The 23,845-nt window shown below is 46.5% G+C and overlaps 1 protein-coding gene across 1 annotated transcript; it reads left to right on the top strand.

Moving 5' to 3' along the window:
• Positions 1 to 529: 529 nt before the first annotated feature.
• lats2 (large tumor suppressor kinase 2) lies at positions 530 to 22,144 on the top strand. Its single transcript, XM_061226972.1, has 8 exons — positions 530 to 660; positions 3,869 to 4,640; positions 16,187 to 16,319; positions 16,742 to 18,249; positions 18,587 to 19,169; positions 19,636 to 19,818; positions 21,174 to 21,280; positions 21,659 to 22,144. The coding sequence occupies exons 2-8, from the start codon at positions 4,290 to 4,292 to the stop codon at positions 22,142 to 22,144; spliced, it is 3,351 nt and encodes a 1,116-aa protein (XP_061082956.1). The 5' UTR covers positions 530 to 660; positions 3,869 to 4,289.
• The last annotated feature ends 1,701 nt before the right edge of the window (positions 22,145 to 23,845 follow it).

Raw genomic sequence — 23,845 nt, 5'->3', positions numbered from 1 at the left:
GTAACGTCTCAAAAACCTACTTGAACATTCTAACATTTTTTAAATGACTGGTAGATTGTTTCCTGTGAACTCTATATGTGGATATGTGCGTCCTGTTCTACTGTCATTTTGGGAATGGGAAGGTAAGAGCGACTCCGCGTATATAAGGGGATAGGCGTGGACTAACTAGCTGTAGTATTTGCGGCCGGGCAGTACCATATGTAGGACCTTACCCAATTATACTATTGGTACATGCCACGTATGTAGCACTCATTCAAGTCAAACGATAACTGATGTTTTAAAAAGTAAGAAACGTAAGAAACAAAGATATGTAACTTTAATATGTAGCATATTTTATTTGGTTATTGTAAATTATTACATATTATGTGGTTGCATTCATCAATAACCCTAAGCGGAGATCTGCACGAGGTCTGCGTTTTTATGTGTAGGAAGCCCCGCCTAGAGTATGTGGAGCGCTGACGTGCGTTGGGCCTTCACGTGACTCCTCTGGAATGTTAACAATGCAGTAAGTGTCCAACTTTGTGCTGGATTCTAATTCCGATAGTTGGGAGAAAATGGAGTCTCATCTCATTCAAGTCTGCCTGTACTTCAAATAAATACTAACCAGACTTGTGACACCAAGAGACGTTACGGAACAACAACAACCGGTTTGGCATTGAGGTAACTGTGGCTTTACTTAAATCACGGTTTAGTTTTATTTTGGCCAACTACCTTCCATGATTGTTCAGGTAAGAATTACTGTAGTTGTATACCGTGCAAAAAATATTACAGCTTTGAAATTGAGCGTACATATTTATAAACACGAACAACAACATGTTGATATGTTTACTGTTGTTATTGTTGGATAGCAAATGCAAATGCTGTATAACTTTAACAACATAAGGAGACGCACTTTGAGAGCGCCGATAGAACTCCAAATTCTCCCTAAACTGGAATGTAGGACTCCATCTGAGGAGTTGCGTTCTTCCTAACTCCGGTCGACCGTAGCTATCCGATAGCTCGGAAAAACCTAGAGCGTGCTGAAAGGATCTGCTGACTTTACTTCGTTGCCTTTTCTGAAATCTTTTTTGTGGACAAGAGATTACGGAATCGAAGTGGAATCAAATCGATCATTTTTCCAGATACTGAGAAAAGTCCGTCCCACAACGGTTGTATATGTGGACGTTTTTGTTTTCACGGGCTCCGGAGGGTGAAGGGGGAAACAAAGCAGAGATGGGCATAATCAGGTTATTAAAGTATTGTTCAAAATACATAGTAGGCGTCAAGAGTGTTGAGAAGAGCCCGCTGTACATTATGGGGGGTTTAAATCGTTCAAAATGCCTGTCTAGCTCTTTCTGATTTTGTTACCCGTTGTGTTATTTCGGGAATGGTGAAATTCCAGAATGGTTCTGAAGCTGCGGAGATATATGGAGAATGACCCTCGTTGCCCAATATATTGTCTGTTTCTTTTTACACATATACAAATATATATATAATGCAAGCATGCAGTAGCCTATGACATGACTGAAATTCGCAAAGAGAATAATCGTACCACGCAACTGTACATGCACCTATATGCACATGTGTGGATTTCATGTTTGCTTTGGAATTTCAGTTGATGAAATTTAATATATGATTTTTCTTGCGACGCAAGGGTATTCAGTTCACTTGAAAGTGCAGCAGTTGTCATCTTCCTGGAAAACAACACGAAGAGAATGCTATTTTAGGGTCATTAAATTGACCCTAAAATTATATTCTAGGATCACTGGTGAAAGTGATTTACAACGTGATAACTCTCTTGCAGTTGTTCCCATTCTTCTCTTGCAAATTGTCTCAACATTGTGACACAATTCCATGTAGTGCAAGGTTGTGAATGACTAATTCATCATAAAAAATTATGTGCACTACCTTATACAATACTAAGGCAATATTGTGATAAAGTTGTTTGTTTTAATGGTATGTTGTATTGGGTGTGTTCAGTATTCACATTTATTTTGGTATCCACATTGCATATTATCATGTCGTGAATGTATTTATTTATCATAAATAGGTGAGCCATCTCAAGCCCCATAGATGAAAACAACCAGAGAGTGTTTTGGTTTTGTACTTAATGCATTGGTAGCAGTACAGATTATAGTAAAAATGTGAATAGAAATGCATATGTAAATAAAGAGTACACTTTCAGTGGAGAAAATTACATGTAGTAAAGTGCTGCACTGCTCTCATCTATGCACGTGGTGCTGTATCTACAGTAATTAGCCTACTGCTGGTACTTATATCCACAGCATGTCTTATGTTACACAATGATATTGTGCCAGACGATTACAAAAGACCAGAGGTTAATATTATTACAATTTTAAAGATATTTCACAAATTAGAGCGCAGTTTATAGTTTTACTTCAAAAGAGCTCCTCAATGCTAAGAATGGGATGAGTATACCTGTGCTTTTAAGAGAACATGTGCATCCCACTCTTAGCATTTCGTAACACTTTCTCCCTGTAAAAGAAGAGAATCTGTTCTGCTCCATTTCCCATGATCCTATGGGAGATGGGGATTCTGTGAATTGGCATGTCTCACTCTCCCTCATGAAAAATACAACTCATGCCCCAAACTTGATAATTGCTGTAGCCTCTGGCATTGTGTGCACATTCTGTTTTTATAAATTTTTGTTTCTTTTGGGGGGCTGTTCTGCCTGAGAACCAGTGCTATGCGCTTTCTTGTCGTTACTTGTGGAATGGAATGCTTGCTAGCCGGACCCGGCGCACCTACCACAAGTGTGAGAGCTTAGCATTAAGATGCTAGGGATGGGACAGGTCATGCTAAAGTGCTACGTGCCGTATTCAGATAAACACCTTAGCCTCATGCACTGGGGGCACCTCTACACCCGTGTGTATTAAAACCACCGGCCACCATGCCGTTTACAGGCACGGAGACGTAAGAGACCGCCTTAGGTTATTGTTGTTTTGTTTCTGCCGGAGCGAGATGTTGGTCTGAGGCAGTCATGGGTAGCTTTACTCCCCCTGGGTCACGGGATCTGTGGGGCTTCGTCCCGCCACAGCGCTGAAACCCGTTCGCTATTCGATTGGGGATTGAAAAGTAACACCTGCGTGACTGCTCCCTTTGCACGCTGGTGTTGCCCACCCACCCAGTGAAGGAAATATGAGGGGTCAGAAATGTCATTGTTGTTCTGAATGCTGGGTGTCCTGCAAGGGCCCCATGTAGACTATTCCTTTGGAAAAAATGCTGTTTGCAGGCACTGGAGTGCCAAAATAGAAATATCTCAAATTAAACCATGGGAAGTTAGCAATGTCACACAGGTTTGCAATACCACCAGCTTAATGGTAAATTGGCTGGTGATTGGTTCAATGCATTTTTTTCAGTAATTACCCAATGCCACATGTATTACATATTGCATAGACGTGAAATAGTAGAATTCAACACAGTGATTATGGAATATGTCTTCATTTTGATTGAACTCTCACTGACACACTGATACCAAAATATAGACAATTAGTGCTGCGCCCTCCTACCCTTCTTCCTCTGCCTGACAGGAACATCTCCATCTCCCAGTCACTTGTGGTTGCCACTAATTTAAGAAGAAAATGTGCAGAAAAGATTTTTGCCCGCCGAACTGCTGCTCACTAGAAGTTTTTTGTCTTTCGCACCATTCTGTGCAAACTCTAGAGACAGTTGTGTGTGGATATCCCAGGAGATGAGCAGTTCTTGAGATACTCAAACCACCCTGCCTGGCACCAACAATCATTCCATGGTCAAAGTCACTTAGATGACATTTCTTCCCCATTCTGACATTTGGTCTTGACAACAGCTGATATTTCCATCTAGTCAAAAAAAAACCCAAACCTGATGACTGTGTTCATTTCTTCTACAGGCACAGATGAAAGGCAAAATGGAATGGGGCAAGCATGACTATGTGTGTCTTCATGTGAAGAGGAAGGACGAGGAGTTTGGTCCCTAAAAAGCATGAAAACGAGTAGGATTACAATCAGCTGGTCCCAGCCACAGCAACGACGACACAAGCAAGAGAACTTCAGTCTCTCGAATCTTCACCCCTGTGGTGTATCTTCTACAGCGGCCTAAAAGTTAGGATACGCAGTGGCAGAGAACGGGACAATTGTGTGTGTGAGTTTGTGTGCGTGTGTATGCATGCGTGTGTGTGTTATTATGTTTGTTGTGCCGCCCATTAGGGTGTAGGCGTGTGTGTATGGCTGTGTGTATTGGTGCGTTTGTGCATTAGTTTGTAGTGTGTGTATGTGTGTGAGCAATAGCGTTTGATAGCACCTGGTTGGACCATGAGGCCGAAGACGTTCCCTGCCGCCCCCTACGTGGGTAACACCCGCCAGCGGCTCCAGGAGATCAAGGAGGGGCTGAAGCAGCCCGCCAAACTGGTGAGCCAGGCCCTGCACGGGGGCCCGCGGGCCGAAGGCGGGGGCCGGGGGGGCGACTGCAAGGGCAAGGACCCCGGCGGGCGGCAGCAGCAGATGAGGCCGCCGCAGAAGTTCAATAACTACCAGAGCGCCCTGCGTGAGATTCGCAAGTCCCTCATGCCCTTTGCCAATGACTCGGGCCCCGGCCCCGCCCACGCCGGCGGCGACGTCAACCGTCAGATGCTGCAGGACCTGGTCAACGCTGGCTGCGACCAGGTACGGTGGCCTGAAAGGCCCACGCGCATGTTTCTCATCTTGTTGAGTTTTTGGTATCGTCCTGGAGCTTGTCCCATACTGATTCAAGTAAAACAATTGCAATTTTGGTCGAAGTAAGCATATTTCATGGTCTTACCGCTACTGTTCCGAGCTGTTTGTAAAACGATTTCCCACTTGACATGACCATTTCCCACTTGAATGTTAACGCTGAGAACTGACCGCAGGAGGTGGAGGGGTTAGTGACTTTTCCTATGTTACTGGTCTTTGCGAACGATTTGTGGGCATTTCACAGACTAAAATCAGGAGGAGTATGCTAATGCATGCAGGTGTTTAGCATCATATTTCATTTGTGTCTCTGTGGGCCCTGTTTCACAAAGCAAGATTACATAGTTAGCTGGATGATGCACAGTGTAAAACCCAGAACTGCTCTTTTTTTCTTCAGTCCATGTTCCAGGTTTATGAGGGTTCCGGGTTTTACTCAGTGCAGTTATCCAGCTAACCAGGTCATCCTGCTTTGTGAAACAGGGCTGGGGGCTAACTCAATGTGAGGTTTAATGGAAGCTGTGAGGTCAGGTGGGCCAGCTGGGGGGGGGGGGGGGGGGGGGGGGCAGGGCTGCCCCTCGTGGGCTGAAAGGTGAATTCTTGGGTCCAGCTGGAGTGGTCTCTCAAAAATTCCTGCAGGACGTGGGCCCCAGAGCAATATTGTTTCAGAGGGCCCAGAATTCCTCACTACGCCTGTGGGCGGAAGGTACATGGAGGAGAACGGATATGCAGGAGAACGTGAGGGAGACTGAGACTTTGGAGCCAGCAATCAAGTGGGTGGTGGGAACAGTCTTCTGCTGACTACTCTGTGGTGACACTGTCCCCATTGGTTGAAAACTTGGGACACGTTACCCCAAACTTAAAGCAGGTGTTGTTCTGGGGAATGTGTATTGAAGGTGTGGAACCAGAGGGGACCTGCCTCAGGGAGTTTCCACTTACGGTTTAGACTGAGTGTGGACTTCATTCCTGAGTGGTTCTAGACCAATTGAATATTGACCCAACTTTCCTCGGCAGGTCAGTTTTATCTGATGTTGGCAGAAGAAATGTGTGAAACAACCTGCTCTGACAAATGCATTGACAAGTGGGCTGTGCAGAAGACTTATTTGATGTGAATTGTAGATGATCTCTGCAGTATTGCACAATTATGAGCAGCCTAGCCAAGGGTCAATTCAGAATGCTATAGCAACCAAAAAATATTGAACATTAAAACAGCACCACCCAAAGGTTGTGAAAAAGTGAGTACATATTTGCACCCTTTTTTTGGGTTTGTTGCAGTGTAAAATCATCTCAAACTGAACACTTTAAATGCCAGCTGGAGGAATTTTTTGAGCTGCAGGTTTTTTTATTATGTAGGTAATTGGTTGTATAAGAAACTAGCAAAGGAAATAAAAGGTGCTTCTGTCTGATAGTACTGGCTTCTTTTTCCAGTCAATTTTCTCTAAATAAGAATTGTAAGAATTTTTACAAGCATATCTGTTGAGTTTACCTTAACCCTTTAAGGTGTAAGATAAAAAAAATATGTTATTAGAATGTCCTTAACTGAACATTCTAGGTCATTGAAAGCAACAGAGTTCTAGAACACTGGAATAAACAATCCAAAAAAGATCCTATTCAAAGGATTGAATGGCTATATAAATACCTTTTTTACAAACCGCCGATTTAGCACTCAAAAGCAGTTTCTTCCTATTATGAATGTGTTTTCCTGGAATTGCTAAAATGGGCAGATAATGGGCTTGCTCTGCAGTTCAGCACTCAGCATTTAAGGTCCAATGCTTGGAATTTTGTGTATGTTTATGGTTCAGTTGTTTTCCCCGGGGGGTGAATGTATTGTCCCCTCAACCTAAAGCTGTGTTTAGCCATGGATGTTTTAAAGTTATACATTTTATCCATGCCAAGTGTCAATGAGCTCATCCATTAGGATAAATATAAGGGACTGTAACCCTGCTGGCTAGGAGAGCCATTTGTGATGACTGTTGGTGGTAGTATGTATGTGTGCGTGTGTTTGTGTACTCGTCAACACTTGTAAAATATGTTAAAATATTTTTCATATTAAAAAATAACATATTTCACCTTCTCACGCTGCCATTTTTGTAGCAATATGAATTACTTGCATTCTTAAAATGGCACGTTTTCTGCTGCAACATTCCCGCCACATGTTCAAATATGACTCCCAAACTTGCATGCCTAATGCGAAAATCCAGTGTGTAAAGTCCAAAAGCGTATTTAAAATTAGGTTTGTTATTGCTCAATATTACAGTGTCAGATGACATTGTTATTTGTCTCTAGGCAGTCTTATGCAAACACTGGATTATCTTTGATGAAAAATAAGCACTCTTGTGCTCCTAATAGCTAATGGCTTCATTTCTAACAGAACTTTGGTATTTTCAGCGTGATATATTATCTTAACCACAGTTGTTGCTAAATCCACCAAAACTGAAATATTACGGCTAGACACTTTTAAGATGAACTTGTGTGCTATACAAGTAATGGAGAAGTGTCCAAATTCACACACATTTCTTCAGGTATATTCATAACAATGGGCAGTTATATTTGCAGGAATATTGTGTTACAAAATGGTATTTTACAGTGAAATGTGAATAGCTGAGGTGTGAGTCTGATGGCAATGCGAGGGCCCAGACAGCAGTGGTCATGTATGGGACCCTCCCTGTTCACAACACCCCATTTCAAACAGGAAGCAGGAATTCAATGGCAGCAGGGTGTAGCAGTTCCTTCAGTTCCCCAGCCGAAATGGCAAAACGGCCGTGGAGAACACACTCCTACACGAAATGGCCATGGGGAACCCTACTTGTGCTCTAGGTAGCCATCACAAATACAACAATATAAAACCCAATAGAATGGCGCTGTGGTTGCGAGATGGTTCTCAGCAGATGATTAAAGAAAAATAATTCAGATTAAGTCTATTGTGATCAAAGTGCTAACAACATGGTGCAATAAGTACCATTATATACTTGAGCATCTAGCAAGTCTTTTCTTTTCTGTTCCTGTATGTTCCTATGACCCAGCACCTTGTTCTTTTCATGTGTTTTTTTTCTAACATCTTAGCAGATGATTTACAGTAGAAATTACCTCCATTATGTATTTCAGAACCAGGAATGGTGTAGTGTAGTTTACCTCATCCAACATGAACTGGGATAAACAAGTTCTTCTAGTAGTAGTAGTGGTTTCAGCATCATAATTCTTATTAATATGATACTAATGTTGATGAGTATTATTACACTTGCGATGGAATGCTGTGGTTTGGGGAAGTGTTGTGTTGTTAGACCCCACTAATAGGTGTTGGGAAGGGTGGCCTTGTCAGCGTTTATCTTGTGTTCTATTGCATTCCCAGGGCCAAACAGCTCCTTTCCCCTGAAACGCAGGGGTCTGATCTGGCCAGATCCTTATCACGGCTCCCTCAGAGCTCTCCGCGAAGCGCCGGGTTACATAATCCGCCAAGAAGGAAATGTTTTAGAGGGGGAGAGGGTGGGAGGGATGGGAGGGCTGAGGAAGCTCTTCCTTCCTTTTTTCTCTCTGTAAAAAACATATTCGGCCTTCGCGTCTCAAAAACGCATTCCTGCTCTCGACTGGGTGTAAAGGGCCGCACGGTTTCGCGGTTGTGATTCGTACAGACACGAGATCGATGCGTGCAGTGCGTGCACACTATCTGTTGTGGAGAACTAGTTTTTAGCTTATTACCAACCGTCTCTCTCCTCAGTGAAGTTAACATCCTCTCAGTCAAGAGAACGATATACACTGCCGACCTTGGCCAAATACATAATTGTTCTGGATGCAAATACTTTTCTGTGCTCAATCGATCTTGCCCGAATTGAGCCAACCTAGAGGTTCCAGTACACCAGACAAGCCATGTCATGGCTTTTTCAGGACTCTTTCTATCCACCTCTGTCCTTCTTTCTAGAATTCTCCACATTTCCCTCATGCCCTCGTTTATTTACGTTTCTTTTCCACCAGGTTCATCTCTTCTTCTACCTTCTCTCTCCTCTTTTCTGTTTCTCAGGCTTCGGTGCTTATCAGTCTCCTCTGTTACGCATTTATTTTTATATATTATTTTGTCTGCTCATCTATCTCTTCATTCTCTGTCTCCACTCACTCACAGCACTGTGTGTATATGTTTATGTATGTGGATCATTCACTTTACACCTGTAATGGGATGTGTTTTTAGGATGGTAAGTTTCTCCCTCCCTCTCTCCCACTCTCTCTTTATCCTTTTTTCTCTTGTTTCTCTCTTTCTCTCACTCACAACACACACACATGCACACACTGTGGTACAGAGCTCATTCCAGAACTTTCATTTTCAATTGCCACCAGACTGGAATGTTTTTTTTTTTTTCTTGGAAAAAGTACTGAAAATACCCTCAAATATTTCCTACAATTCTGATTGGTTGAGGAGAACCTCTGTTATTTGTCACCCAAGAAGGGGTTCTATCTGATTATATCTGTACTTGTTATAGGTTTTTGGGGGGATTCATGGCTGGCTTTGAAGTTTGAGCCTGTGCTTCAGACGTGCAGGAGTCTTGCAGGAGAGTGCGACAGGACAGAGTACAGAGTACGCTACACATGTGGAGATGAGCTCGCACTTCAGCTGAGGGAGAAGAGGCTCAGAGGGAGGCGGACCCTGAGGGAGGGAGAGAGGGAGGGGGAGAGAGAGAGGGAGAAAGGGAGGGAGGGAGAGGAAGGGAGAGCGGGAGGGAGGGAGCGGGAGAGAGGGAGGGAGAGGGAGAGGAAGGGAGAGTGGGAGAGAGGAAGGGAGGGAGGGAGAGGGAGAGGAAGGGAGAATGAGGGAGAGGGAGGGAGGGAGAGAGAGGGAGAGAGAAAGAGAGGGAGAGGGAGAGGAAGGGAGAGTGGGAGAGAGGGAGGGAGAGAGAGGGAGAGTGGGAGAGAGGGAGAGAGGGAGAAGAAGGGAGAGAGAAAGAGAGGGAGAGCGAGAGGGAGAGAGAGAGGGAGAGGAAGGGAGAGTGGGAGAGAGGGAGAGAGAGGGAGGAAGGGAGAGTGAGAGTGAGAGAGGGAGAGAGAGGGAGAGTGGGAGGGAGAAAGAGAGGGAGGGAGGGAGGGAATGTGCGCACCGCAAGGGTAAATGGAGTGTAGCGGGAGGCTGCGGGGAAGAGGAGGGGGAATTCCAGAAAGCTGGAGTGTGTTCTGCGTGTATTCCATGGGAATGTTTGGAGCGTACATCACAGGGGCCTTTTTCTGGAATTCCGCTCCAGAGGCGCTGGGTTCAGCCGGTGCCCCCCTGCCCTGGGGTCTGGTGGCGCGGCGAGAACGCTGAGCTTTCTCTTTCTATTGGCTGCCAACAAAAGCCTGCGCCGTGTCGACGTGGCCCTCTTCTGTCGCGTAAAGTAGGCATATCGGGCTCGGCTGTTCATCTGTATACAAAGCATCTGACCCCACCGTGAATGGGGTTGTGTGTTCAGACGGTTATCCATTCCCATGATGCTCTCTGCCCCCCCCCCCCCCCCAGCCTTGTGTGTCACTGTTGTGACCTTTCTTTCTGTCTTTCTCGAGAGGGAGTTCTGTCTCTGTTCACTGGCCCGCAACTGCTGTAATGGACCCTCGTACCTGGTGTGAATATGCTAGCATTTGTGTTGGGCTGTACAAATGTTATTTTTTCCTCAAAGGTAGCTGAAATAACAGCGTGATTGGAGGTTTTAACTGCGGAGTTGTCTACAATACAGGCCACTAACGCATTCAGACAGCCATGTTGTAATGGAGCTGTGGATGTTTTTCTAAAGATAAGTGTTTCCATTGTAACTGTGGCATATTCAAGGCTGTGGTAACCTTGCTTACCAGAGGTTATCAGCGAGGTGATCTACTGATCTTTGGGTCTTACATTATGGACAAGCTTTCACATATTCAGCCTTTGTGCTTCCCTTAGTCATGCCATTCAAGCCGACACAACGCTTATTTAGGATAAAAAATATTTTTTTTAAGCAATGCACTAAACTTGAAGAAGCACTGGGATATTGCATCACAAAAATGTGGGTTGCTAAAGCACATTTTTATTCAGTGTTGTCCTCATTTCAAAATCAAAGTATGTAACTTTGTCTGATGAACATAAAGGGATAATTGACTTTCTTTAAGTTTAAAAAAAAAAAAATTCAGTTTTAGTGTATGGTTTTTATTTGCCAATACAGTTGTTTTTTTTTAAAGCTCAAGAAAGTTAACTACTATCTCTCAGGAAATGTTGTATATTTAATGAGTTGAAAAACAGTGGGTTCAGTAGCCAGTGAAATTCTCTAAACTCTTGAGTAATTAATAAATGACAGATCTTCGATACCGTTATTCACAGTAAAGAGCAAACCAAGGGGATCAAGCCGTCTATTGGACGTGTGTGTGACGTTTGTTTACATAATCAGTGCGAGCAACAAATCCAGTCCTGTTGGGCCCTAATTCAGCGTAGCCCCTTTAAGCCACATGCATTCTCAGACCAGGGGAAGGAAGCTAAATAATAATTATAATTAATAATCATAATAATAATAATAATTGTCTAATAAAAACAGTCATTAGGCTCAGGTGGTTTAGTGTGTGGCAGAAGCAAAAGTGCAACAGGCACCATGGCTTTCCAGGACCATGGGAGGGTAGCCTGCAAGCTGACATCGCCATTTTCATCAGAATCCAATTTGGAATGCGTTAGCACACCCCATTTTACAACATGTCCTACTCCTGTCCCGCGTCCAAATAACGGCCACTTCTTCTCACCAAGGAGTCCACCATTTTGGTGAAGGACTGCTAGCTTTATGTAGCTGAAGCTGGCAGGACTTTAGGAGACCAGTGAACTAGAGGCAGAGAATACCCTGCCAACCAACACCCCCCCTCCCTGAGCTAACTGATCCATTTAGGTATAGGTATAGCCTTACCAAAGTGAGTCACAAAGTTATTTGGCACAAAGTGGGCAAACGCATGGCTGGGAATAACCCTGTGAAACTGAATTTTAGGGAACATTTTGCTTAGATTCCTGTTTCAATTCTTTTGCATAACATTACGATGAGAATATTTCCCAAACTGTGGCAGGATATTTGTGCTCAAAACAAGCTCCGCAGAGCTACGGGAAAGCATTCCCGTCGTGTCACAGTCAGGCAAACCTCCTGCTAACATTTCCTGATGGTTTTCATTTATTCATAAAAACATGTGTCAATCACATTTTAGGAATGTTCAACTGTATGTGAGCACTGAAATGCCAGATTAATTCAATGGTGCTACTCTTCTAATAAAAAAGAAACCACCAATCCATGATTCAAATTCACTCTTTGTGATATACCAGTGATATTCCAGGGATATCCAAATGGACAGATTCACGTGTTGGAAGCAGTTACCCGAACTTTCCAGAAATGTTCTGGGAACGGAAAATTGTGAGCTAGAATTCACAAAGTGTTGTGGAGGACACCACTGACTGTAATTGGATGTGACCATAGTTTGTTTAATTCTAGCTAAAAAAATCTTCAAGGCGTAGGAGTCTTATTAAAGGCAGGGGTGTGAGCCGGCTAGCTAGCAGGAGTGAAGTCGCAGAATACAGAGATTTAAAGTGCGTTCTGTTGAGTGTATTAATACACCTGGCTAAAGCTAACCTTCTCATGGGTAAAACCTGTAGCACTGGCCTTATGGTGTTGGGATAGAGCAGGGAAAATGGGAAAATCGAAAGCAGTGGAGTTCTCGAACACTGGCTTGACTGACTTGACTTGTTGAAAAAGCATCCCCAAAAGCCTGACTCTTCAGAGAGTTAAAATGGCTGCATTGTTTGGGACTGCAGTCAGTTCCAGTGCTGGTCTCTCGGGCCTGTAGACCAGGCCCTGCTGTCGTATTTACAGATCTCCTATTTTAAGGCCGGAGCAGGTCGCTGAGGTTCTGCTCAGGGAGTGTGGTGGTAGTGTGGGGCCCCTCCCTGGTACAGGCGGACGGCACAATGCAGTGCTTGTGAGGGAATTTGGGACTGGCCAGAGGTGCCAAGCAGGAGTCCATCTCTCCCAGAGAGCCAACAGGGAGGGGCAGCAGTGGGCCAGGCTGGGGTGTAACGTGTAGCATTTTTAACACATGGAATAATAAATCATTTGTTATTTAGCTGACACTTTTTATCCAAAGTGACTTAGTGTTGATTAGATCAAGCAGGGGACAATCCCCTCTGAAGCAATGTGGGGTTAAGGGCCTTGCTCAAGGGCCCAACAGCTGTCCGGATCTTATCGTGGCGGCACCAGGGCTTGAACCACAAACCTTCTGGGTCCCAGTCATCTACCTTAGCCACTATCCACATTTTGGCTATCAATGCTTTCTGAGTTAGAATTCTTGGCAAATTCTTTAGCGGAAACCTTTACGCCTACTTAAAGGATAAAAGCAGGCGGGCTGTGTCAACTTTTTGGAATTTGTGGAAGCAAAAAAGCTTGAGAAATCCGACTTTCGTTGCATAAGCGCCTACCGACTCGGAGCTGAGTTTAGGGCAAATCCCCCTTCCTGTGCTCAGCGCATACCTGAGGGAGCTGTTGCCACATACAGGGGGAAACAGGGCTGACTTTGGAGGTCCTTAAAGGCATGCTATGCAGGATTTTCGCCCTGATAATGTTATAAAGTAGCCATGCTCAGTCTTATCTGTGACGTACTGACAATCTGTATCTTTGAGCACTTTTGCCGAATCCGTGCTCCTTTGCCTAAATTTCTTCTTCTAAGATTTGTGTTTGGGACATTATGTGTGGGACGTTTGGCCCAGTATGTGACGCTGTTTTCTGTGTGGCTACAGAGTCTATGGGGTGGGATCAAGTTTCTGCTGAGCATTTGAAGCAAACTGCTGTAATGATGGAGGTGTAGGAGAAGTACTGCGAAGCAAAACAACAAGCCCACAGCGCTCATAAAAAAAAAAAAAACAGGAGCTATTGAAAATATAAAATATATTAGATATAAAAATAAAAATATGGATAAAATATAAAAAGAGGTGAGTGGGTGGGGTTGAGGACGGTGGAGGAGACCTCTTTGATTGTAAACACAGGACCACAACAAGGCCAAACATCCTGCATAGTTTGCCTTTGAGAATGCCCTTTTTATTCTGCGAGGTTGTTGGAGCTGTGTAGGCACACCTCTGTCTTCTGAAACCTTTGGCGGTCTGTACCTCGCAGAGTGAGCCGGCTCTAAAAGCCGGTAGTAGTGTACGCCTAACAGTGGCTCAGAGTGTACATGCACTGAGCAGGCTGTCGATTCAGGTGCGTTATAACGCCTGTGAAGTGATCCGCATTACAGGAACAGAGGGGAACTACATACAGATAGAAACGCAGTGTGTGTGACGTTGGCCCAGCAGGTCAGAGGAAGAGTGGGATGTTTGGATGCTCATAGTAAGATGGAGTTGGCGAGGGAGGTTACGGTTGAGGGCGGGTTGAGGGGTGGGGGGCGGTAGAGAACACGCCTTCCTTTCCGGAAGGATCCAGCCATGAGACGCCTCTCATCGTCACAGGGACCAGCCAGCGACACAGGAATTCTTTCTAGAACAATGACTATAAACAGCCAGTGTGTGTTTGCACTTCAGTGTCCTGTGTGTGTGTGTGAGTGTGAGAGGGAGAGAGAGACATATGTGTATTTCCTTTATTTTACCAAATACCTTTTGTCCACTTTGGTGGAAATATGTATCTAATCTCATTTTGTTTGGATTATGTTTCATTGTGAAACTGTACTGTCTGCATACCATCAATTTACCACTGATAAGAGGGTTTTCGAAGGAGAATCTTGCTTATCTCCAGATTTTGGAGCAGTTAAGGAATGTCTAGTTCTTTATTTTATATGAACCTTTCCCCATCGTAATGTTGTCCCTGTCTGGGAAAACGGAGAGCTGCTTCTCTGATTTAGCGATGTATTTGTAGTCCATGCAGTCAGTTACTAAATTAAGCCGTTTCAGATTAAAATATCCGCCCTGGCATTCCCCTTCTCCCCCACCCACACAGAGAGACCCCGAAAGTAACCGTGTTAATCCTTCCTGGCCTCCGACAGGATCCGCTGTGTAACAGTGTTTATCTTCCCCCTCTGTCCCTTAGAGTCCGGTGCAACAATATTTATCTTCCTCCCAGCACCACAGGCCACTGTAACAGTGTCCATCTTGCTCCTTCCCATGGATCTCGGCAAACGAGACCTTATCTTCCTCATCGTCCCACAGACCCCAGTGTTCTCCCTTCCTCTCACTGTGACAGTATGGCCGCCCCCGCCCCTGAAACGGTTCTATCGCAGAAGCCTTCGTCCCAAATCCCAAATAAACACAGAGGAAAACAACAAGTGCACAGATACGTACCCCCCGCCCTCCCTCCTCGCTCTCTCTCTCTCCATCTCTCCGGGGGGGGCGGAGCAGCTGCTCGAGGCTGGAATGTGGACGGGTCAGGCGTTAGCGGGCGCTATGCGAGCCGCGCAGCTTGGCGGTTAACCCTGGGAGGGGGCCACGCTCACAGCTGCTGGGTGGGCCGGCGTTGCCTGGACCTGCTGCTTCTGTTTCCCCCAGCTCCCCTCGCACACGTGCCCCGCTGGTCTCCCCTGGAAACCAAGCCGTGGGCAGGCCTCGTGGTTAATGATAAACTTCAGCGAGAGCTGAGAGACAGCAACGATCTTCGACAATTTCTCCCCCCCCCCAGACACTGGGTCACATGGTGTGGAGAGGAGGGGCTGTTTTGGAGTATTTCACTTTTTGTGGTTTTTGTTGTTTTCTCTTTTTTCTTCTTCTGTGGTTTTTCATGGTAATCCAGTTGAGCTACTAGTGCGAGTTTGAAAAACGACAGTTTGAAACGGAGAAACAGTGTCCTTTGTTCAAAGCGGGCCATTGCTGAATGTCTATACGATGAGATCATTTTCCCCTTTAAAGTCATGTCCTTGTCCTAAGGTGTGGGTTATCTCAGTAAATAAGATTTTTTAAAATATTTCCTGCGTTTCCTTTTTTAAATATGTTAATTAGGGGGCAGTGTAGTATGATGGTTGGGGAACTTGGCCTGTAAAGCTAAAGTTATGTTCAGGCCATAGGGTATTCAGACTATGGGGCTTGATTTCACTAATACCTTGAGCACGTGCAAAACCTTTTAGAGCACGCAAAACCAATCACACAACCAATTATTGGTGCAGAACGAATACCATGACCTATCATTGGTCATGTTATTGGTTTCGTGTGTGCTAAAAGGTTTTGCACGTGCTAAAGATCTTAGTAAATCAGGCCCTATTGAGCCAAGAACATAAACTCCTGCTTTCATGAATTATTTGTCTTGATTTATATATATCTGGAATGGTCCGCATTTAATTCCAGACTGCTCCCTACACTGAGGCTGAGTGGTTTGGTTTAACTGACAACTGACAGCATGAAAATAAGTAGTTTCAAAAATAGGATGGTGGTCAGCTGTGACATTGCTCTTATGACATAACTGTTTCCAGTTTTGGTTCTCCTATGTTGGGTTTTGGGGTAAATGGTCTTCTCCTGCTCTTGAGAATGCCTGACTCCAGAACACATAGTGAAGCGGTGTTTTATTCTTGTGCCTTGTGTCAAACAGGAAATGGCAGTACGCGCCCTGAAACAGACAGGAAGCAGGAATATTGAGGCAGCGCTGGAGTTTATCAGCAAGATGGGTTACCTGGACCCCCGCAACGAGCAGATTGTACGCGTCATCAAACAAACTTCGCCCGGTAAGTGCCAAAAAACGGAAGAAGCCCACCCTCAGTGTGGAGGAATAAGTGATTACACGCATATGCGAATCTGCTCCCTGTGGGAGACGTAAATGAGAATGCATGTGCACACACGTCAACAGAAAAATAGGGTTTACGATGGTCCACACACAGATGGAGATTCTTTACTTCAGCGATGGGTTTGTTGTGTTCAAAATTGTGAAATGGGCATTTCTGTGGTGGAAATTCTGCATGCCATAAGCTTGGAAAAAGTATGCGGGAAGTGGTGAAACATTGTAAACATTGACGACACGTCCTGCACAACTATGCTTTCTCATTTCTTTATAAATTAATTCCAGTGACATCAATTCAAATATGTATGGAGGTGGGGTGTGTATTACACTCTATAAACAATATTTTCCTGTAATTTTCTTGCCCAATAGGGAAAGGCGGCATACCAAACTCTGTGGACCATGGACCGGCATTGGAGGGACCAAGTGATGCTGCTATGCCTCCCTATCACCAAATGGGGGCAGGAGCACCCCTGTATGAGAGCCCTGGATATGGAGTGGAGGCTGCCTACATGGCCAACCCGGTCATGAACTACATGATGCCTGGTTCCTCTGCCCAAAGTGCCCCTCTGGGAGGTCCTCTCGGCAGGCCCCCGAGCATGGGCCCCTACCCCCCTCCCATGACCGCTCAGAACCCCCCGGGGAACCCTATGTTCCCCCCGGCTGCCCAGCAGAAGCCGTACCCCGGCAATGTGGAGCAGGCCATGATGAGCTACCCTGTACCCGGCCAGCCCCTGCAACTCCAGCCACCTCCACCAGGGGGCCCTGGTGGGCCGCACTACGACTACGGCCGGGCGCCGCACCTGATGGAGCCATCGGGTTACGGGGTCCAGAGGAGCTCGTCCTTCCAGAACAAGATGGCGCCGCAGCCGGACAACTACGTCAACATGCAAGGCAAAGGCCCCCTGGGGCAAAATAGTGGTGGGTACCCCCCAAACCTGTACCTGTCGCCCCACTCCCACCCTCGGCAGTCCAGCCCGACCTCCCACCAGGTGCACATGCTCTCCCGCTCTCCTGCAGGGGCGGTGGCTATGGGTGCAGACTTCCCCGATATCCCCCAAGCCCTGCTCACGCCCTCCAGGGCCAGCGTTAACCTGGACCTCTATGAGCACCACTGGGGCCCCCAGGGCCCAGTCACCGCTGAAGGGGCCCCTCCCAGGCAACCGCAAGGGCCCTTCAGGGGAGAGGTGCGCATACCCAGCAGGACCAACTCCTTCAACAACCACCAGAAGGTCACCGTCGCCGTCAGGCAGAACATGCCTCCCGCCGTGAAGCAGGACCCCGCCCTGGGACCTCCGAACACCATCACCGCGGTGACATCCCCGCCCATCCAGCCGCCCGTCAAGAGCATTCGGGTGATGAGGCCGGAGCCCAAAACCGCCGTGGGGCCATGTCACCCCGGCTGGCTGGCCACACAGGCCCAGGACGGGCCTGAATCCCATGCATACCCAGCGGACGACGCCTACGCTCTGGAGCCCGGCGAGTACTGCAACCCAGAACCCCGCTGTCCACCGCCGCCCTACCCCAAAACCCTGCTGATGACGGGGGCCGGCGCTGAGCCCATGGCCCTGGAGGGGAACCCGATGTGTGCAGCCGTGGAGCTACCGCCTTCGAGGCCTCTCCCTGAGGAGAGCCTGGCCACGGACACCAAGGCCAAGGTGGGCAAAGCCGAGAAGGCAGTGAAGGATAAGAAGCAGATCCAGACGTCTCCGGTGCCGGTGAGGAAGAACGCGCGGGATGAGGAGAAGAGGGAGTCGCGCATCAAGAGCTACTCGCCCTTCGCCTTCAAGTTCTATATGGAGCAGCACGTGGAGAACATCATGAAGACCTACCAGCAGAAGCTCAACAGGAGGCTGCAACTGGAGCAGGAGATGTCCAAGGTACGGTGTGTGTGTCTAGCTGGGCATGCATCATTTCCACTTCCTGACTTTCCTGCATTATGGTGATGCACAGCTACCGAATGAGGTTCCTATTAACAAATCACTTAAGATGGCTGGCTGACTTTCTGAAAGATTCTGTCAGTGATATCTCCGTATTCAGGATGCAAGCAATAGCTTAATAGTAGTGTCATTCTTAGTGAATTCAGTTCACTCGATTGTTTGTTTGTCCTGTTTGGTATCATGGACATTCATTCTATTGCTTTTTATTGGTTTAACATGAAAATGAATTCATTCATAGCTGTGACTGATTTTATTTTATTTTTTCATGATGAACCAGGCAGGGCTTTCCGAGGCAGAGCAGGAGCAGATGAGGAAGATGCTCTACCAGAAGGAGTCCAACTACAACCGCCTGAAGCGGGCCAAGATGGACAAGTCCATGTTCGTGAAGATCAAGACCCTGGGCATCGGGGCGTTCGGCGAGGTCTGCCTGACGCGCAAGGTGGACACCAACGCACTGTACGCCATGAAGACGCTGCGCAAGAAGGACGTGCTCAACCGGAACCAGGTGGCCCACGTCAAGGCCGAGCGGGACATCCTGGCGGAGGCGGACAACGAGTGGGTGGTGCGGCTCTATTACTCCTTCCAGGACCGGGACTGCCTGTACTTCGTCATGGACTACATCCCGGGAGGAGACATGATGAGCCTGCTCATCCGGATGGGCGTGTTCCCGGAGGAGCTGGCCTGCTTCTACGTGGCGGAGCTGACCCTGGCCATCGAGAGCGTCCACCGCATGGGGTTCATCCACCGCGACATCAAGCCCGACAACATCCTCATTGACCTGGACGGACACATCAAGCTCACCGACTTCGGCCTCTGCACCGGATTCCGCTGGACCCACAACTCCAAATATTACCAGAAAGGTGAAGGAGGGGAATGTGTGCTGGGGCCTGGATTTGACTATAGCTGACAGTTTAATGTTAATCTTTTATCATAACAATGATAATAATTATGGGCATTACTATTGTTGTATTTATTTCATAGAGGCCCTTGCGAAGTTTCCAAACCTGTGGCAAGTTACATGATGTCTATGAAGTACATGTCAGAAGTTTAAAAACAAGATCAGTATAGCACAGTTCTGTCAGAATGCATTATGCTGGAAAACAATGCTTAGATGCCTGGAAAACAGTGCTCTCATCAATCAGGGCAAAAAAAAATGGAAAAAACATATAATAATAATCAAATTAAAAGGCAGCCGTGGCTCCCAGCAAATTTGGTGTTGCGGTTAGTGCAATGGGCTTTCATGCAGGAGACCAGGGTTCAAGGCTTACATGTATTTTTTTTCCTCTTTGTTTCGCTCACTCGATGTAACGTCATCTGGTCTTTCAGGGAGCCACATAAGGCAGGACAGCATGGAGCCCAGTGACTTCTGGGATGACGTGTCCAATTGTCGCTGCGGCGACCGGCTGATGACCCTGGAGCAGCGGGCGACCCGTCAGCACCAGCGATGCCTGGCCCACTCCCTGGTGGGAACGCCCAATTACATCGCACCCGAGGTGCTGCTGCGCAAAGGTGAGGGCGGAGCACCATCCCAATCCTGGCGCACACATACTGTAGTCCAGGGGAGTCCAGTCTTATCTGAAAAGGACCAGTGTGGGCGCAGGTTTTGTTTTTAGCCCCAGCACTATGACTACTGATTCAACTATTTAACTAACCATGGTCTTCAGTCAAGACCTTGATGAATAGAATCAGGTGTCTTAGTACCAAGCTAAAACAAAAGCCTGCACCCAAACAGGCCAAGATTTGTTGCAAGGCCCTTTTTTGAAATAAGGTTGCTAAAGGGGCCAGAAAAGCTGCTAAATCTAGCAACAAAATTACCAAGTTGGCAACAGAGAGCAAGCATGGAAAAAGCAAAATGACTCAACCCTCATGCACAGATCGTAGACCAGCCTGTACTGTGCTGGCCTAAATGGATGGATGATCTGACCCATAATCAGTGCTCCAATTCCAACTAGAGTGGCTGATTTGGCCCTGTGGCTTATTTATGTAACTTATTATTGCATTATTGTTGACCTCAGATGTGGTGTGTGTGGAGATTCATTGTTTCGGTTCCATCCTCAGAGCCTCCCTTTCATCGCATGACCCAGCTGTAGAAATGGGGAAAAGCAGTGTTGCCTTGAGAAATTCCAGTTATATCTGTTCACCCTTTGGCGAGTAGGTTTTTTGGGAATGTTATTTTTCTAAATTCTAAGTCTGTGTTCTAGAACATCATTGATCTGAATCACCAGTTATGATTATTACATCAGCATTGAGCTTTCAGTTAAGAACATTCTAATCTGGCAGCCTGTAGCCCAGTAGCTAAGATACATGCCTGGGACCCAGCGAGGTTGGTGGTTCAACGTACCTGATGTAGCCACAATAAAATCCACACAGCTGTTGGGCCCTTGAGGAACTTCAGAAAGGTGGCTTTGGATAAAATTGTCAGCTAAATAAATAATTATTAATTATTATTATCTGGGACTTTAAAGGGTAAAGGGCATCTGCTGTCTTGATCATCTTTTTCATAAGGAAACTGAAGACTTCAGTGTCTTTACAGAAAGTAGATGGCAATCAGTCTGATGAAATCATTGATAGGCAATAATGAAATGCATGTCCATGACTAAAATACTTGGTGTTGTTAAAACAAGGATTTGTCTGAAGCACTTTGTTATGTCTGACTCATCAATAGCTGATTAAATATTGTCTCAAAGAGAAGTTTATCTTGGACATTCAAGAGTTCTGCTGCAATACATACTCATACCTTACATTTAATGAAAAAGAAAGACTTATGCAGAAGACTTACCAAAATATTGTACCTTTTCTGTCATTTCATACACTTCACTTATTGCTGTGTCCCCAGGTACCAACTCTCTCTGTTGCCTTTGCAGGGTACACCCAGCTATGTGACTGGTGGAGTGTGGGGGTGATCCTTTTCGAGATGCTGGTCGGACAGCCCCCGTTCCTGGCCTCGACTCCCACTGAGACCCAGATAAAGGTTAGCCCAGTGAAAAATAAGAGTTTTCCCCCATTGCTAACGTTCGTACCAGTGCTTGTACTTCCATAAGCCTCCTATGCTCTATCACAATTGTGAGGTCGATTGATCTTACTTGTTGTTACTGCACCAGCCAAGAGGACCAGAAGCTGGGGATTGCACTTTTTGCAAGTATTTCATAGGCTACCACTACACCAGATAAGCGCAGTAAAGCATTGAAAAGTATTTAAATCCAAAACAATTATGCACTTGACCCAGGTCTGGTCCCGATATTCCAATTTTGGTCTCCATATTAACAAGTTGAGGAACCAGTGGGTCAAAGTGCAGAGAAAGGTGAATGTGCTGAAGCCTGACCCACCTGTATGTGCCCCCCCTCCCCAGGTGATAAACTGGGAGAGCACGCTCCAGGTGCCCCCGCAGGTGAAGCTGAGTCCCGAGGCCGTGGACTTCATCGGGCGGCTCTGCTGCTCGGCCGAGGAGCGGCTGGGGGGCGACGGGGCCGACGAGATCAAGGCCCACCCCTTCCTCAACCAGATGGACTTCTCCAGCAACCTGCGCACCCAGCCCGCCCCCTACCGGCCCAAGATCAGCCACCCCATGGACACCTCCAACTTCGACCCGGTGGAGGAGGACGGGGCGGGCGGGAGCGGAGACAGCGCCAGGGCCTGGGACACGCTGGGCTCGGCCCACGGGAAGCACCCCGAGCACGCCTTCTACGAGTTCACCTTCCGCCGCTTCTTCGACGACAACGGCTGCCCTTTCCGCTACCCCAAGCCCCCCGAACCCGGCCCTTCCCCCAGCAGCAGCTGCCCCCCTGAGGGGCCCGGGGAGGAGCCGGCGGAGGGGTGTGAGCCGGTTTATGTGTAGAGGTGCCCCACCCCCACCCCCCATTACCCATCAGCCCCCGGCTCTTACTCCTAATGATTCAGATACGGCCTATTGAATGAGTTGAGTGAGTGAGTTAAGTGACTAGAGTGAGGTGAGTTGAGTGAATGAGCATTTGCCGAGTGAGCATCTGGCTGTACATGTGTGTTTGCATGCATGCCTGTGTGTGTGTATGAGAGAGAGAGAGAAAGTGTTTGTATTTCCATGTGTACGCATGCATGGACATCCCCTTTGTCCCACTGGCCTGATGTAGGACCTGCCCCTCCCTGTAGTCCCTCCAAAAAAATGCACCTGCTTCCTCCTTCACCTGGAAAGCTGAACTCTGGGAAATGGAGTCCTCCTTTACAGTCAGCTGACAATCCAACCGTACAGTGCACAGGAGCCAGCACAAATCAAAATGTTACTGACAAAATCCAATGTGGGACCAAGCAACATCTGTTCAAAGGTCTCAAAGGAGACAAGACAAGGAGAACAATATGAAAGGTCTTGTGAACTTTTATTTGGCAATCTGCAGGGAGAGAGAGAGAGAGAGAATGTGAGTGAGAACGAGAGAATTTAGGTCAGAAATTAAATCCCGACAACAGGAGACCAATTTCAGCAAAAACACAGACCTCAACTGTATGATCCGTTCCTTGACCTGGCTTGGATCAGACCAGACCAGACCATTGCACCAACAATTTGACTGCATTGAAAGACTTCCAGTCTTATTTTATGTTTTTGGTTTGTGAGGCCTGTGTGTGATGCCATACCTGAAGGCAGTATAGTAACAGGGTTCCTGGTGTCAGACAGACCACAGCTACAAGGCATTGCAAACTGTTGCCCGGTGATCTGCTGGTCTGACATGGGGCCTTTTCCGATGGGGATGGGCTGTAGTGTAGTGTAATGTTATACGTCACTCTTTTTTTGTCCAGGCTGTCACTGGGGGGCCAGTGACAGTGAGTTTGGTGAAGAAAAAAAAACTTCTACAGTGAAAAACTGAAATAAGCTACCGAAACTGAACTGGGTTTTCTAACTCGGCCAAAATGTTCAGAAAGACCACAGACACAGCCCAGCAGTGTAAGGAACGGGCGGACTCATATGTAACCGTAATCGTACCCGAAGATATTCAAGTCCATCCCTCAGAGGAATGAGGGCGAGAGACCTCATCCCGTTTTAGGAACATGAAGAACTGACCCTCAGCCAACCCATCCGTTCAGTGCGTGACTTTGGCAAACCATGCTGCTGCTGTTCCGATCGCATCTCCTCTCGACTTCACATCGTTTTCACGTTGTTTCAATGTTGTTTTGATGTTTCCATGGGAACAGTGTCTGAATGTGATGAGAGTGATTGGTCTCCGATGCGGCTGTCAATCTTATCGGGAATCTTGGGCCGTGTCACTATTTTACCTTCGTCTTTGAAGATGTGGCACGAAAGTCAGGAAGTTCTCAAAACATTTTGTTTGGCCTCCACAAAGAAGCAAGTCCAACCAAAAATTAACCATGAGTTGAATTTTTGTTTTGTCATTTCTCTCCCAATAATTTCCACAGTTTAGATTTCTTGGCAGGAATAATCCCAAGGTTCTCCTTAATCCACCTCACTGAGCACCTTGACACATCACAGGTTCTCTTGTAAATCCATTTTTATTTCTGCACCAATAATGATCTTTGGTTCATATTTATAAATATATTTCAGGGAAATAAGAGT

The sequence above is a fragment of the Conger conger genome, chromosome 17 (genome assembly GCF_963514075.1).
Source record: "Conger conger chromosome 17, fConCon1.1, whole genome shotgun sequence".
Classification (NCBI taxonomy): domain Eukaryota; kingdom Metazoa; phylum Chordata; class Actinopteri; order Anguilliformes; family Congridae; genus Conger; species Conger conger.
Note: the sequence above shows the minus strand (reverse complement) of the source record. Positions and strands in the feature narration are given on the sequence as shown.